The sequence below is a fragment of the Aedes aegypti genome, unplaced genomic scaffold (assembly GCF_002204515.2).
Source record: "Aedes aegypti strain LVP_AGWG unplaced genomic scaffold, AaegL5.0 Primary Assembly AGWG_AaegL5_hic_scaff_408_PBJ_arrow, whole genome shotgun sequence".
In the NCBI taxonomy this organism is placed as follows: domain Eukaryota; kingdom Metazoa; phylum Arthropoda; class Insecta; order Diptera; family Culicidae; genus Aedes; species Aedes aegypti.
The window spans coordinates 1-17,193 of record NW_018736075.1 but is presented as its reverse complement, the minus strand read 5'-3'; the positions used below and the strand labels follow the sequence as shown (position 1 = coordinate 17,193).

The following is a 17,193-nucleotide window of genomic DNA, read 5'->3' as shown; positions in this document are numbered from 1 at the left end:
ATGCGGAATGTACAAAGAAAAGGAAAACTAGTTTATTTGAAGGATGCGTGAAAGGAGTCTTTTTTGTTAGAAGAGAAACTTACCTGAATACAAATGAAAAACCATTTTGAGATGGAGTTTCGCGAAAAACCTGATGACTTGATTTTCGTCTGATGTTGGAATCTTTCAGTCGTGGATTGCCTCGATGCTAAGGGTGATGTCTCGCTATGCGGTAACAATATTGCACAATATATTCGCACCGTAGTAGGCTGGGTCCACTTTTCGATTGGCAGCAAAGCCTACTGCCACGCGGAACTAATCTTCAGCAACTCCCAAACTATTTTCCAGCACACTTGGATATTTTCATTTCCGTCTTTTTGGCTCTTGTCATTCGGCCATGTTTACATTTTACCATACTCCAAACTCGACGACGATGGTGCTCCTCCAGTAACCTTTTGTGGATCCGTGGCCGTAATAATACACTCACACTGGCACATTCCAGCAGTAGCACCCTCTTTCCCAACACAACAACGCCAAGAGCACTGATGATGGGAACAGCACTTTCATCTATCTGCCATTATTATGGGCCCAATATACAACACTATACACAAATGCACCAATCAGCGCACATACATATACACTTTCACAACGGCACCAACAGAGGGAGCCACCTTAATCTTGCAACAGAGGACAGCAATGGGACCGTCCGTCGTCGACTGAATCGAAACCCAAAGGATTTGAAATGCACTTTTCCGCCCCGATCTAGACCGTTTCCGGTCAACTTGATCGCAACTCTATTCGTCGAACCTTCGCACGCCACTTGCACTATTTTTCGACCGGGACCGAACGCTCGGGAAACACTTTCCGAGAAAAACTTTTCCCCTGTGCCGTGTCGATCCGCCTAAGAAAAATTTTATTTTCAAGTTTTTTGACACGACTCCGCAAAAGAAGAGAGCTCGAGTAAATATACGCACACATTTGGGCCCATGTTTATTGTGGGCACAGTATTTTCTCCTAATTTGAAACGGTGTGTGTGTGCCCTCGCTTTGCTATGACAAGGTGGAAAGTTTCAGCAGGGCAGTCTCGGTCTAGTTACCACTTTGCTCACCGATCAGCCGAAGCGGCGCTGCTGCTTGATTGTCAATTTTTCTGGTTTTGTTTTGATTACGCTCTTCCGCTTATGTATATCTTCGAAGCTGAAGAGGGAATCAGATTGGAAAAGTGAGTCAGATTCAGTCTGCATTGGAATTTGCGACGACAGCCAAGGCAGGATGAGAGCCGGAATGGATTCGGTTGAAGCGGCGGCTAGTGTCCAGACTCGGCCGTGGACAGACGACTTGAAGGTTTGTCCCCACACGGGCGTTGGGGAAGCGACCAATCAAGCGTACAGGTAATCAAAAAGCTTTCGAGTTGAAACGAATTTATAAGTTTCTAGTTACAGATGATCAGCTGTTTTTCTATTTTAGGAATGATGGAAGCCGAATCGAGGAATACAAATCTCGAGACAAGAAGTGCCTTTGCATGGTGGAAGATACGTAAGTTTGGAATCAGTTGTCCGATTCTAACATATGTTTGATCAAAAATTCCTTACTTTTAAAATATCCATCAAATGTTAATGTCATTTGACAATCTGATCGTACTCAGTACAGTAGAATTTCGATAAGTGCATCTGTAACTATCACGATCCGCAGCACATCATTATTAGATCAGAGGGATAAAAGTGCATGTTAAAACCCATCTAAACAAGCTCCAAATCTGGGGGACAGTAATGCTATCGTATGTTTGGGGATTGTTCATCGGTACAATAAAACGCCTACCCTCATTGTCAATGAAAAATCATTGCTCTCTCTTTGAGCCTCCCATTTACTGCCATTATTTATCAAGCTTGTTTCAACTTGCGAAACATTGTCGATCATGGATCATGAATCGATACGGATATTTATGATGTTTTTCTTCGCCTGCTTTGATCGTACTTCAAAATCAAATGAGAGCGATTTCTGCAATGCCTGGAAATAGGGTATGTCGACAGTATGACAATAAGGATGTTCAATGACAATCGAGATTGGTCGTAACAAACAGCTGTCGAAGGTACATTGAGCTACTCTTAGTTACCTTTTCGCCGGAGACCACTTGATGGTTTTTATAATTTTCCTATATAATTTGAAAAACATTTGAAAATTCCACCACGATAATAATGTTGAACGCCTTACTATATTGTTCTGGACTGCCGCACTAGTGGACTGTATAATTAAAAAGATGCAAGTCCAGAGCCACTTCATTAGGTCATCGGTCACTGCACTTTTCGGAAACCGGATAGAAAATCACTCGTTCTGCGGTAGTTGAACGCTCAACGCTCCTGCCCCCTTAAAAAGACACTGTATTCGACCGAGTTTAGTAATACACTAATTTGTATTTCAAATTCTCTTGCTACCGAGCCTCCTGTCCATATATCTTGTACCTGGGAGGGAGGCATCGATACTACACACGAAATATAGAACAATGTTTGTTTGAACTGCAAGATAACTCCAGCTTGCCAACAACAATCAAGGCAGGCTTGGGAAAAATCGCTAGTTTTCTTTTGTTGTGTACCGTAAAACGGGGTAACTTTGATAATGCGGGTAACTTTGATAGTGCGTAACCCACCACATACTAAACGAAATGTCATCATTTCTGTTAATCAGTTAAGCAAAACGAATGCAAAACTAAAGAACATTAGTATGACACTTCATGTAAGAGCGGTTTTCATTTGAATCAAGAATCATTTTAGGCTTTTTATACGAATTTAAAAAAATACACAATTTTAGCATTTTCGAAACGTTTACAAACAATCTGTTCTACGATCACTATTTGATGTAGTTTTGAATAGTTGGCCACTTATCTTTGACAGCCTAGTTATCATAGAACTTGAATACGGTCTCAAATCTCTTAGCGGAAAGCATTTTCACAAACTGGGACCATTTTTGTAATCTAAGTCCGAAATTTCCATATAACGTTAAACGCCTAGAGGTATGCAATGCCCTACAAATGTTCGTAATTCATTCAATTTCGTTCGAGGTATGCTCCATTATCAAAGTTACCCCAAAACAGAAAACCAACTTTCGATTATATGAAAAATTATATATCCAATCAAAATAAATCTTTTGTCATTTTATCGACTGTAATCGATAGCTAGGATGCCAGTACTTGTTTTAAAAATATAAATTGTAAATCTTTGAAACAACATGCAAAAATATTCAAGTTTTCTTTAAAAAAAAAAAAAACTATCAGTTACCCCGTTTTACGGTACTTTCGATTTTTCCTGACAAACATGAAGAAAGGGCCACAGTTTTCTATGCACTAAATATTCATTTTTATTGGAAAAAGTAAAACGATGCGTTTTTCAATGCTTTATATTCAATCCGATTGAAAGGTGCTCACGTGAAATTACTTGCATTGTGTGCATGAATTGATTTTCATTCGATTTTTGTCACTTTTGATGAAATGCGAAAATGTGTTTTAATCAGTTACGCGCTTTTTCCATGTTAGTCCAATGTTTGAGATCTGGGCTCACAGTGACAGTTCGTGACAGCGGAATCCCGGCTCACTATGACGTACAGAAATTTTGTATTGGTTTCTCCCTCCCAGTCTGTCTTGTACCTACTGAGCTGATCGTGTATGATTGTCAATAGTTGTGATGAGAGGAGAACGATTGAACTATTATACATATATTCAAAGTGTAAAGTGTAAGTGAAAAGGGGGTATTTTAGATACAGTCGCCTCTCCACATCTCGATATCGAAGGGACCATCGAGATAGGGAGAGATCGAGACAAAGAATGCACTTTTAGTGAATACTAGATTGAAATCTACTCCGTTGCCAGGAAAATAACAAACAAGCAGACGTCACCTCGTGTTCCAGAACTGTTTTGATAAAATAAAATCGGGTCTAGTAACCTTTGATAATGGGCATATCGACATACGGAGAGACAATCGAGAACGAAAATGAATCAGGAATACATCGAGATAAAGAGATATCGAGATATAGAGGATATCGAGATATGGAGAGAGAAAATGTGTGCAGACTGAAGGGACCGAAGAAATCATCGACATAGGGAGAGATATCGAGATATAGAACATCGAGATGTGGAGAGTCGACTGTAGTTGGGACGCAAACAGATATACTTTCTGATACATCGCAGCAAGCGTAAATCGCAATAGCTCCATTACTTGACCGCAAATTACACAAATCGCGCTTGAAATGTTTTATATAATCGTTTAAAACTAGCTCAGCTTTCTAATGCTGCAAAACTTTCAAAATCGGTGGTTACGAACACCATGAAAATTCAGTTTTCTGATAAAATCCAACATGGCCGCCTACTATTTTTGAAATGAAGCTCCTATGTTTTCTCAAAACCCTGTTATTGTGAAGGGGTTGTTGAAGAAATTTCTGAGTTATGGCAGTTTTAGTGAGTCAAGAATTGGCTTGTTTAAGGGTATATAGTTATTTTTACATATTCTGATTCTACTTTAAAATTTAAACAAAATTTTAAAATTATACGTGCCCTGGAACTACTTTTAAAAACTTGTTTGAAATTAGTATGGAAATCTCTTTTGGATTTAAAATTCCCCTCGGTAAATCTTACTACGGGACGCGCGTCAATATTGAGTCTACAGATTGAAATCTTTGTTAATAATTTGTAATATGAAAATTGAGATATTGAAGCGCGATAAAATTATGTTACACTTAGAAAAATGGACTCTTTCGACCAAGCTTAAAAAAATACAACTTGTTTATCGTTAAACAACCCAATTGTCAAAAATCGAGGGATCCTCAAAAACTGTTTCAATTATAACTACCGAGGGGTCTATCAATTTGTCCAACCGAATGCATTTTCTTTACTCACTTGACAGGAGCTTTCGAATGGGCATAAATTTGAACATTTTGGAAAACCAAGTGTTAATAGCGGATCAGCCTCAGCGAGAATTACTCATAAGTCTTTTTAGATGCTTGAAATAGAGTTCAAGACACTATCACTGTTACCAGCCATGTGTAATATTATATGACCTCAATTAAACACAAAAGTCAATTAAACTCCCTGCAAAAAAATGACCCCAACCCTTCATTTTAGCCTCCTCTACGCGATTTACTCCGGCCATAATGGGGTCCGCGTGGCAGACTTTGCCCTTCAAAAGATGGCCGCGGACTTGCTTCTGGGACAGCTGAACGGGCGCTCTACGGATGAAGCCGTTATGGATGTGATTCGACAGGCGTTCCACGCCGTCGAGAAAGGCTACATCGATTCCATCGACTTAGAGCTTGCAACGCGAACGGATCTCCAGCTACAACTCACGGACATTGACCTCCGCCAGTACCAGTACTCGCCGGAGGTCAACAACGTACTGCAAAAGCTGGACAAAATCAAGAACGAGCTGGCGGTGGGTTGTAGCGCCGTATTGGCATTGATCTATCAATCGAAGCTCTACATAGGAAACATCGGTAACTGCCGGGCATTGCTGTGCAAAACGGACGAGTTCGATACGCTCACCGTGACGCAACTTAGCGTCGATCACAATCTGTACAACGAGGAAGAAGTTCTTCGACTGTTCCGACTCGGTTTGGAAGCTCAGAACTTTGAAAATCGGCCTCTGTACAGCACCCGATGCATCGGAAACTACCTCGGCAAAAATGGCTACAAAGACTGCGATTTTCTGTCCGACGCCTCCTCGGAACCGGTCATATTCCAACCTGAAATAGTTGGTTCGGTTCCCATTACTTCGGCCTGCAAGTTTCTCGTATTGATGTCCAGTGGCCTATGTCGCGCCCTGCATGACCTCTATCCGGGCGATACAAGCTACGGCAACCGAAATCTGGTGCAGATGATCGCTGAAGAGTTTCAGGCGCAATCCACCCTCGCAGGTGTGGCACAATCAGTGGTACACAGAGTGGTTCAACTGCACCACGATGCCTTCATGCAGCAAGTAGACGAAGGCGGCGGCAAAGCTACGGCCTTTTCCAATCGGGACGACATAACTCTACTGATTCGCAATTTCGACTACCCCCTCCCGAATGCGTTCAATAATCGGAAAATAAGCAATCAATCGAACACGAGTACCAGCTTCACATCTCCGTCAACGACCATTACGAACGCCGCGCCCGCCAACCAAAGCCCTGGAAACGAAACAGATTGCGCCGGCTTAGGAACGATGGTCTCCGTCTGCAGTACCGAACAGTAAGGACTTTCTTTCGTTGCCCTCTAGGTTTAAAACGCCATTTTTACGTTCTTTATTTATAGTTCGCTGAATAGAAGAGATAAAGCCATCATATCTTCAGCAAAACCCCTTCACCCTTTGTCTGTTTGATGAAATTTCGCTCGTTTTGACCTGAAAATACCTCCAGGTGGGCTAATTCGCCCACTTTGGGTTCCACTGCTTTAACCGCAAATCTGGAGCACATTGATTCGGAATATATTGCTCATTCTAGGTAGTGGCGTTCGGGGTAACGGGGTGGAGCCGTTGAAAAATATCCTACAGATCAGTTTAGCTGAAGACGTCTTGACTCTATCTCTTCAATCAAGTTTGCTATTAATGAACGAAACGTGTTCAAATTTCTGATCTATTTTTAGAACCGAAAACGACAACTTCAAAAAGCCGCTGGAGCCCGTCAAATCCTACGTGGACTTTTCGGACTATTATCGCCGTGTAGCGGAGGCTCGGAAGCTCGGCAAACTGCCACCGAACATAGACTTCGATTAACACAGGATTTGTCATTTATTGTTCTACGTATCTATAGTTTGTAATATAATAGTAAATATATCTATATAGCACTAGGATGTAGTTGTTTGAATTTCACCGAACTCCCGGTCGGCCGGACCATCATCAGGACTTGTCAAACTGCCAGCTGAGCCACTGTATCAGCCGTTCGTAGTGTTTGCGAATGAAATGGCGCTTTTCGGTCTTGGCTTGCTCTGCCAGATCGGCTTGGCGACGCTTCCAAGCGGCATATTGGCTGCTGACCGAGATCTCTTCCAGTTCATCGAACCCGGAGGCATTGTACCGGGCCAGCTTTTGGTACACCTGCGTAGTTCGTTCGTCGTAGAATACAGTTGTTGTGTTGAGTATTTCGTAGAGTTGTGCCAGTGGCCAATCGACACCAATCACCCGCAGGGTGCTATTTGCTGTGGTTTCGTTTGTTAGGGAGACTTCCCGAAGCGAAGACTGTTCCACGGGGGAATCATTCCCAACTCCGTGCTGATGCACGGAAGGATTATCGCTTTGGAACACTACGTACGAATATTTTTCGTACGAGTTGTTCTCCTTGGGTTGATCGTAGTGGATGTGGATCGCAGGAATGATGATCTTTAACGGAAGAACCAATTCCGGACCGGATGGGTTAAAATTCGCAAACGGGTAGTCTTCTTCGCTGTCCGTTGCATTGACCTCGGTTATGTTCGATGACTGTTGCACTACGGTAGGCTCGTCGGTTGTCGTCACCACTTCAGAGTACTCCTCTACGGACACTTCCTCGCTTTCGGTGGATTCATCATACGGGGAAACATCCGAAGCCATCGGTGTCGTAGGTGCCAAAGTGGTCGTTCCCTTCGTACCCGATACCATTTCCGTTATGTTCAAAATGGCTGGTGCCTTGGAGGAACCACTCGCAGTCTCGGTCACGTTCAATGCCGGCAGCATGATGAATTGATCGAGTTTCTTCTCCGGTAGCGACGCGTTAAGAAAATTATCCACCTTGAAAGAGGAGAAAAGCCAATAATTAGTCCACAATCCGCACCGACAGCGCCTGCATCATCAATCACGGTGTATGTAAAAGCGTTATTAACGAAAAAATGAGCATCAATTCGGCACCCACCATTAAGAAAGATGGTGATAAGAATTCTCTCAGGGAATCTGTTTCATCGAAGCAAATAAAAGTTAGGACGAGCTAAAGAGAGTAATTTTAAAGGAATATTTTCATGTTTAAAGTAACACCCGTACGTAGCATTATTTGCTGTCCAGGAAAAAAATCCTTTATATTTTATTTAATTATTTATTTATTTATTTTTTTCCATATAATAATGTAGCGTAAGGAAAACCCTTTTAAATTACTATAGAAGATGAATTCATTTGTAAGAACAAGGAAGCTGATTCCAAAATATTATGCCCTGAACAAATAAAGTATTCCTGTAATGTGTTGTATAGATTCGTTGCAATTGGTAGTTAGGCGGCATCCATTTATTACGTAACGCTAAAATTCGAAATTATCGACCCCCTCCCTCCCCCTCCGTAACGGGGGAGGGGGTAGGTTCGAGCGTTACGACTCATATAAAATTTGTGGATGCCGCCTTACGGTGTCGGTTGCTAAGAAAAGGATTTAATTTATCATGTAAATATTCAGGACTTGCTTTAGAAATAATTTTAAACAGGGTTATGCAACTTCGGAGTTTGTAGAAATCACAAAACTGACAACCTAAAAGCTGGTGTTGTAGATGTGAAACTCTTGAATATCTTGAGAGATTAAATATATATCGCACGCAAGAATTCAATGCTACACGCAAACGCCATAGACGATGCAAACAAAATACATCTCCATATAAAAAGTTTGGTAAAATTAATGACTTGAACAGACTTAGTTTGATAGAGATTGGAAGATTCCTTGAGGTAAGCCTAAGAACACGGAGGGAATTATAAATTTTAGAACACTGCATTTTAATATGACTTTCCCATTCAAGGTTGTTCTGAATAACGAAACCCAGAACTGTTATTTTGTGCACATAGTCGATTATTGCATCACCCATCACAATATGTGGATAATGAGTCGTGCCACGGTTCCTTGTTATTAGCTCTACTTTGGCCTTTGCAGCATTTATAGGAAGCAAATTCCTAGTTGACCATGAAAATATCCTAGATAAATCTTCGTTTAGTAATAGCGACATCTCTGAAACGGAAAGATCAGTAGCATATAAATATATTTGGACATCATCCGCAAACATGTGAATTTTGCAATGTTTCAGGACACTTGGCAAATCGTTGATGAACATAGTAAAAAGTAAAGGGCCCAAAATTGAGCCTTGAGGCACACCTGATATAATATCAATGTTATCTGAAAGTTCACCATTGACGTGTACATCTTGAGATCGACCAGTTAAATAAGCTTGAACTAAACGAACAGCAGATCTAGAAAACATAAACTGTGATGAAAGCTTATGGATCAATTTCGCATGTGACGCCTTTGATCCACAAGCTTTCATCACCCTATCAAAGGCGGCGCGGTAAATGGCTGGGCATGGCGTACCATTGGTACCTCGCGTACCTGCAGGAATAAAATAGACCCCTTTGTGCGGTCCTTAGCCTCTTGCCCAGCAACTCCTATCCCTACCTCCTCGTGGTACTGGCCGGGGTACGAGTAACCTTGGGGAATATCGGGTAACCAACCCCCGGTGGGAACTTTGGTCGTATGCCGACAGGGAAGGGGGGGGTTTGCTTTTGCTTTTGCCTTTGCAAACCTGGAGCGTCTGTACTCCATGTTAGGAGCGGCTCACAACAGCGTCTGTTTCCCATGTCAGGGGCGGCTGATCATCGTCCGAGTGCCAGAGAAGGACTCTAAGCTAAACTGCGCACTATGGCCCTCCGAACATTTAGGGGGAATGGTCCTCCGGAAATCTAGGGGGTTGGTGTCAGGCCCTGCAAGCCAACCGTAAAAACACATCAGCACAGGAACGTCAACGAGAGAATACGGACCGGAACAATCAGCAAAGACCACAGCGACGAAAAAGGACTAGCGATTGGAAACTCGGTACGTGGAACTGCAAATCTCTCAACTTCATCGGAAGCACACGCATACTCTCCGATGTACTGAAGATCCGCGGTTTCGAAATCGTAGCGCTGCAGGAGGTGTGCTGGACAGGAGCATTGGTGCGAACGTTTAGAGGTAATCATACCATCTACCAGAGCTGCGGCAACACACGCGAGCTGGGAACAGCTTTCATAGTGATGGGTGATATGCAAAGGCGCGTGATCGGGTGGTGGCCGATCAATGAACGAATGTGCAAGTTAAGAATCAAAGGCCGATTCTTTAATCAGCATAATCAACGTGCATAGCCCACACTCCGGAAGCACTGATGATGACAAGGCGTCCTTGTCACGATTTTACGCACAGCTCGAACGCGAGTACGACCGCTGCCCAAGCCACGACGTCAAGATCATCATAGGAGATTTGAACGCTCAGGTTGGCCAGGAGGAGGAGTTCAGACCGACGATTGGAAAGTTCAGCGCCCACCGGCTGACGAACGAGAACGGCCTACGACTGATAGATTTTGCCGCCTCCAAGAATATGCCCATTCGTAGCACCTATTTCCAGCACAGCCTCCCATATCGGTACACCTGGAGATCACCTCAGCAGACAGAATCGCAAATCGACCATTGATCGATGGACGGCACTTCTCCGACATAACCGACGTCAGAACCTATCGTGGCGCTAACATTGACTCCGACCACTACCTGGTGATGGTGAAACTGCGCCCAAAACTATCCGTCATCAATGATATACGGTACCGACGCCCGCCCCGGTACAATCTCGAGCGGCTGAAACAACCGGATGTCGCCAATGCGTACGCGCAGCATCTTGAGGCAGCGTTGCCGGATGAGGGCGAGCTCGATAGGGCCCCTCTTGAGGACTGCTGGAGGACAGTCAAACAAGTCATTAACGACGCTGCCGAAAGCATTGTCGGATATGTAGAACGGAGCTCAAGAAACGATTGGTTCGACGAGGAGTGCCAGGAGGTTTTAGAGGAGAAGAATGCAGCGCGGGCTGCAATGCTGCAGCATGGTACGCGGCAAAACGTGGAACGATACAGACTGAAGCGGAAACAGCAAACCCGCCTATTCCGTGACAAAAAGCGTCGCCTGGAAGAGGTGGAATGCCAAGAGATGGAGTTGCACATCCCGCAAAGGCTTCGTGCCGCGAGCTGAGATGTGCCGGGATAAGGATGGGAGCATCTTGACGGACGGACGCGAGGTGATAGAAAGGTGGAAGCAGCACTACGATGAACAACTGAATGGTGCAGAGAACACAGGCACGGAAGGTCAGGACAACGAAGGCGATGGCTACGTCAGCACAGCGGACAGCGGAAACCAACCAGCTCCCACGATGGGAGAAGTTAAGGATGCCATTCAACAGCTCAAGAACAACAAGGCCGCTGGCAAGGATGGTATCGGAGCCGAACTCATCAAAATGGGCCCGGACAGGTTGGCCGCTCGTCTGCATCGGTTGATAGTCAGAATCTGGGAAACGGAACAACTACCGGAGGAGTGGAAGCAAGGCGCTATATGCCATATCTACAAAAAGGGCGACAAACTGGAGTGTGAAAATTATCGTGCAATCACCATCCTAAACGCCGCCTACAAAGTGCTATCCCAGATTCTCTTCCGTCGACTATCACCTATAGCAAACGAGTTCGTGAGAAGTTATCAAGCAGGTTTCATCGACGGCCGCTCGACAACGGACCAGATCTTTTCCGTGCGGCAAATCCTCCAGAAATGCCGTGAGTACCAGGTCCCTACGCACCATTTGTTCATCGATTTCTAGGCGGCATACGATAGTATCGACCGCGTAGAGCTATGGATAATCATGGACGAGAACAGCTTTCCCGGGAAGCTCACAAGATTGATCAGAGCAACTATGGACGGTATGCAAAACTGCGTGAAGATCTCGGGCGAACACTCCAGTTCGTTCGAGCCTCGGCGGGGACTACGACAGGGCGACGGACTTTCGTGCTTGTTGTTCAATATTGCGCTAGAAGGTGTTATGCGGGGAGCCGGACTTAACAGTCGAGGCACGATTTTCACGAGATCCGGACAATTTGTTTGCTTCGCGGACGACATGGATATTATTGGGAGAAAAATTTGAAACGGTGGCAGATTTGTTCACCCGCCTAAAACGCGATGCAACAAGAGTCGGGCTAATGGTGAATGCGTCGAAAACAAAGTACATGCTGGTTGGCGGAACTGAGCGCGACAGGACCCGCCTAGGAAGCAGTGTTACGATAGACGGAGATACCTTCGAGGTGGTAGATGAGTTCGTCTACCTCGGATCCTTGTTGACGGCTGACAACAATGTTAGTCGGGAAATACGAAGGCGCATCATCAGCGAAAGTCGTGCCTACTATGGGCTCCAGAAGAAATTGTGGTCAAGAAAGATTCACCCCCGCACCAAATGTACGATGTACAAAACGCTCATAAGACCGGTAGTCCTCTATGGGCATGAAGCGTGGACTATGCTCGAGGAGGACTTGCAAGCTCTTGGGGTTTTCGAACGCCGAGTGCTAAGGACGATCTTCGGCGGCGTACAGGAGAACGGCGTGTGGCGGCGCAGGATGAACCACGAGCTCGCTCAACTCTACGGCGAACCCAGTACCGTGAAGGTAGCTAAAGCTGGAAGGATACGCTGGGCAGGGCATGTTGCAAGAATGCCGGACAACAACCCTGTAAAGATGGTGTTCGCCACGAATCCGGTCGGAACAAGAAGGCGTGGGGCGCAGCGAGCTAGGTGGATTGACCAGGTGCACCAGGACCTGGAGAGCGTGGGTCACAGTCGAGGATGGAAAGAAGCGGCCATGAACCGCGTGAATTGGCGAATTATCGTTGGCGAGGCTTTATAAAGATAATTGATGTAAAGCCAAATAAGTAAGTAAGTAAGACTGAAAAATCTCAGAAATTTCTTACATATCGTAATGTTCTCAATGGCCTCAAAGGTTTACGCATAAGTTTAAAACGTTAATACACATATTCAGTAAAATATACCAATTATATTCACTTACCCCGTTTACCCCACTTGCCCCGCGGTACCTTACTTTTTTTTTGCACGGTTTATGAAATTTTGAACTGAAAACTTTCTTTGCACGGTACGCATCCCCCGTGCAAAAACGGAATCGGGTGTAATCAAAATAGCACTAAAATTCGCCCTGCGTGCTGTTATACACACTTAGAACAAAACACCGATTTCGGTAATTCGGTAAACGAAAAAAAATACCGAAACGTCTGCAAACAAGAGTAGAAGCGACAGCTATAAAATTTACTGACTAATCGATAACATTTACCAAAAAAGTGTGTGGTTTCCCAACTAACATGCACACATTTAACAAACACCATTATGGTAGTTTTATTCAGCATCATGTTTAATAACATTTTAATAATTTTCATGGCCAACCTTTGTTCAGACGTTGTTCACACAAATTTGGAGGAACACGAACTTTATAAAGCATGTCGTTGAATTCCAACTTTATTTTTCAGCTTTTAAAACTTTTTACAAGCATTTAGTTCAGCTTTTATACGACTGATCCAAAAATCAGCAAGAGAAGATTCGTGCGGTCGATTAAATATGTGATTGATTGAACCCTTCCTCATCCATGAACATTATGTATGTGCTACGCGAGTTTGTCGTCGAGAAAATGTATAGAAATATTGGTTCAATTGAAATAATATTGCAATTGAACGTTATTTTTCATGCAATTGAAACCAAATCGTGTTTTTGTTGATAATTTGTGAAGTACAGACAGGCTGACACAGGTATTATTAGGTAGTATGATACAAAATACATCAGTCTTTACAGGAACCCGATAATGTTCGCCGTTTAGACAACCACTGTATAAAATTATACAAGGAGCAGTCGCTCCGTAGTATGACCTGCATCTACTTAGTGAATTTGGAACGTTTTTCGCAATCTACATTGCAATTTTGATGTTTATTTAACAGGCCTTTTTGAGAAAAGGCCGGATTTGCGATGAATATCCTGGTTAGCGGAAAATGAGATGGGGCCTTTTAGAAAAATGATACTTTTTCAACATATTTTTAAATGACTATTGTATGTTTTAGTAAGAATAGGCTCTTATACACTGAAATCAGCAGAAAACCGATTTTTTTACATTTTGGGCTTGAGGCCTTTTCAATTGTTGGTCTTGATGTTTAAGCTTCTATTCGACATCGTCTAATCAACACATGGTACGCTAATCAAAAACTGAACAAGCATATTATTCAGCTGCTGTTTAGTGCTGATCCAAGCTGACTTCAGTCGGCTATTTTTAGCGCACAGTGAGAAAATGTATGTCAATGATGGTCAAAAATAATGTTTATTTACACAAAGTGAAATCAGTCTGAAATGATTAAGGTGAATATGCATCGAAGCCAAACCTCAAATTTTCAAGAGCACAAATCTAGAGAACCAGACAGCGCAGCGGTTTGAGCTGAAAACCTAATCGATTGGTCACACGCTGGTGGTGACCAATTCTCGAAGACTGATTCAAACAGACTCAAGTCAGAAAAGTTAACAAACTTACTATATCGTTCGTGTTTCGAAGACGAAATTCTACACGTTCCACTCTAAACCAACTCGATTTTTTTACTTTTAGAACGTTTAATTTCCGGATTTACAAAACGACGAAAGTAAGATTCTCCACTTTCGCAACCTAACCGCTACTTTCGCCGCTCCGTTGTATGGGAGACAAAGTGACTTAACCACGAATCAAAACAAAAAACTACTTGGGTCGATTTTACACTGGTACAAAAACGTCGTAAGTAACTGATTGAAACGGCTTATCATTTTGTCATACAATTTTTGTGGGAAATGATAGAAACTACCTAGTGTTTTAACGCGAGCTGATTGCATGCAAAATTTAAGCGATATACACGGTAAAAAAATTTTAAAAAGGAAATTCATTTTAAATAGTTTTAGAATAGTTTTACCCGTTTGTTCGAAATTGTTTAGAAATTGAAAATTTTGTTTAATTTTGACATCAGGCATTACGGGTTAATCATAATCACTAATCTTTATAATCATTAATCATACTTTAGTTTAATCATTAATCACGGCTTTCAAAAATGAATCATTAATCATGGTAAAACCGAATTCCATCATTAATCACTTAATCAATCATTGATATCCGTTAATCATTCATTTCAAAAATATGTCTCCATTTTTGCAGAGATTTCATGGATATTCATACAAAATTTTCTTTTTCAAAAACTAGATTTTTGTGAAATGACGGAATTTGTTGAAAATTGTTTTAAAATAGATTTTTTTTATCAATTTTGGCACATAAGAGTTAATCATGATCAATAATCATAATCACTAATCGTAGTGAGTTTAATCATTAATCATAATTCATTCTTTGGTTTAATGATCAATCACAATAATTAATCTTGACTTCAAAAATATTAATCACTAGTGGTCCCGGCAAACTTCGTCTTGCCATCAAGTAGGCTGTTAAAAATCATGATGAATCGTCCCATACGAAATGACAGTTCCTTCTACGCTCGTTTTTCCGACTTTCCCGGTGAATATCCTGGGATTTTTAAACTCACAAACACGTCGGAACACTTGACGAACAAACCGGAAATATAATCATTTAAATCCGTTGACCCGTTCGGAAGCCATTTCGTGACATACAAACACCATTCCATTTTTATTTATATAGAAGATAGAAGATTAATCATGGTAAAATCAAATTTAACCATTGATCACCTAATAAATCATTGGTACCCGTTAATCATTAACGCTTTGGCCTCTAATCCTAGTATATCAAATGGATATACATAACAGTTGTACGACTAATATTGGCAAATGGATGCCTATGGTAATGTACTAAATTCAATTTTCATTTATAGATATTCAACTCAACAGCTAAAAGATTTATCAACATAAAAGGCGTTCCATTCAACCAAACAAATTTGAAATTTGTCCAATTTTCGAATCTCTATAAACTGGTCATTTTTTCTGTTAATAACGGTTCCAGACACACCATGCACTTACATCACACTCGCCGCAAGGTCGATCGTACATCGTGGACAGTACGGCCGCTTTCACGTACGAGTACTGGATCAGACTCCAGGGCGGTTCGATGATGTAGGATATCCGCGAGCAACGGTCCACAACGTAGACTTGAAAACTCCTTGAGGCCGAACATGGCGAAGGTGCCGTTCTCGTTCAACGGGTTCGGATATACGGAAATGTTGTAACCGGCGGCGACGCTCGTCACGTTGTCCAGAAAATCTTCAAATTCTGTGAATTCGGTTTCGTCTGGATGGCGACTGGGCGCTGCACCCAGAATGAACTGCACGTTGCGATAGCCGTTGTGCTCGAAGCGGTTGAAGAGGTTGTGAAATCTGCGGGGAAGGGAAGAAGAAGCGATGATGAGCAAGGGGAAGGTCTACGGAATGTGATTTATTGTAAGCGAGCGGAGAATCAAGAGCCCGGATAGCTCAGTCGGTAGAGCGTTGGACTTTTAATCCAACGTCTAGGGTTCAAGTCCCTATTCGGGCGGGTGATGTTTTTTTTATAAATTATTTGAATTCTATATGTTATTGATACTTCAATGAATTTGATTTTTTTTTTTCAACATTTTTCGTGTTGAATGTCCATCATTTTTTTTTATTTGTTTATAAGTATCATTTCAAACATTACATTCTTTTTTTTATATATCTAGGTGTTCTTTGTTATTAGACAACACTATCATCCTAATTTGGTAAAACAAATTTAAGATTTTATTTTTCAATGTTGGATATTCTGTGTAACTATACCAGGGAGGAAGCTTCAGAATCATCTTCAAAATTTTATTTTGAAGGCTCTGCAGAGCTTTCATCCTGGTATTACAACAGCCAGTCCATATTGGTACAGCATACAACATGGCTGGCCTGAAAATTTGTTTGAATATCAAAAGCTTGTTCTTAAGACAAAGTTTTGATTTCCTATTAATAAAGGGATAAATTCTTATCTAGCATGAGCCCTAAATACTTAACTTCATCTGACCAATTTATTGGAACCCCTCTCATCGTGACAACATGTCTACTTGAAGGTTTCCAATAAAGAGCTTTTGGTTTATGTGGGAATATTATTTGTTGAGTTTTGGAAGCATTAGGAGAAACCTTCCATTTTTGCAAGTATGAGAAAATATTTCCAAACTTTTTTGTAATCGACTACAGATGACACGCAGGCTTCGTCCTATGGCCTGTGTCATCCGCAAACAAGGATTTTTGACATCCCTGAGGTAACTCAAGTAACTCAGATGTGAAAATATTGTATAATATTGGTGCCAAATGCTGCCTTGGGGAACACCAGCTCTTGCAGGAATTCTTTCAGACCTAGAGTTCTGATAATTAACCTGAAGTGTACGATTTGAGAGATAACTTTGAATTGTTCTAGTAATGTTAACAATGTTTTAATTTTACGATCAAGCGTTCATGCCAAACACTGT

General features: G+C 42.2%; 2 protein-coding genes and 1 non-coding gene across 3 annotated transcripts; 2 read left to right on the top strand and 1 right to left on the bottom strand.

Annotated features, from left to right (window-relative positions):
• Window positions 1-1,159: 1,159 nt before the first annotated feature.
• On the top strand, window positions 1,160-6,786 carry LOC110681096 (TGF-beta-activated kinase 1 and MAP3K7-binding protein 1-like). The gene is made up of 4 exons (XM_021856864.1): window positions 1,160-1,369; window positions 1,446-1,514; window positions 5,086-6,186; window positions 6,580-6,786. The coding sequence occupies exons 1-4, from the start codon at window positions 1,251-1,253 to the stop codon at window positions 6,707-6,709; spliced, it is 1,419 nt and encodes a 472-aa protein (XP_021712556.1). The 5' UTR covers window positions 1,160-1,250; the 3' UTR covers window positions 6,710-6,786.
• On the bottom strand, window positions 6,701-16,105 carry LOC110681097 (the record flags this gene model as incomplete). Its single annotated transcript, XM_021856865.1, has 3 exons — window positions 6,701-7,699; window positions 15,753-15,891; window positions 15,932-16,105. Coding segments are annotated over 3 exons (1,180 nt in total), but the record flags the coding sequence as incomplete, so codon positions are not given.
• An 85-nt stretch (window positions 16,106-16,190) lies between these two features.
• On the top strand, window positions 16,191-16,262 carry Trnak-uuu. The gene has a single exon. It is a non-coding gene; the product is annotated as a tRNA-Lys (tRNA).
• The last annotated feature ends 931 nt before the right edge of the window (window positions 16,263-17,193 follow it).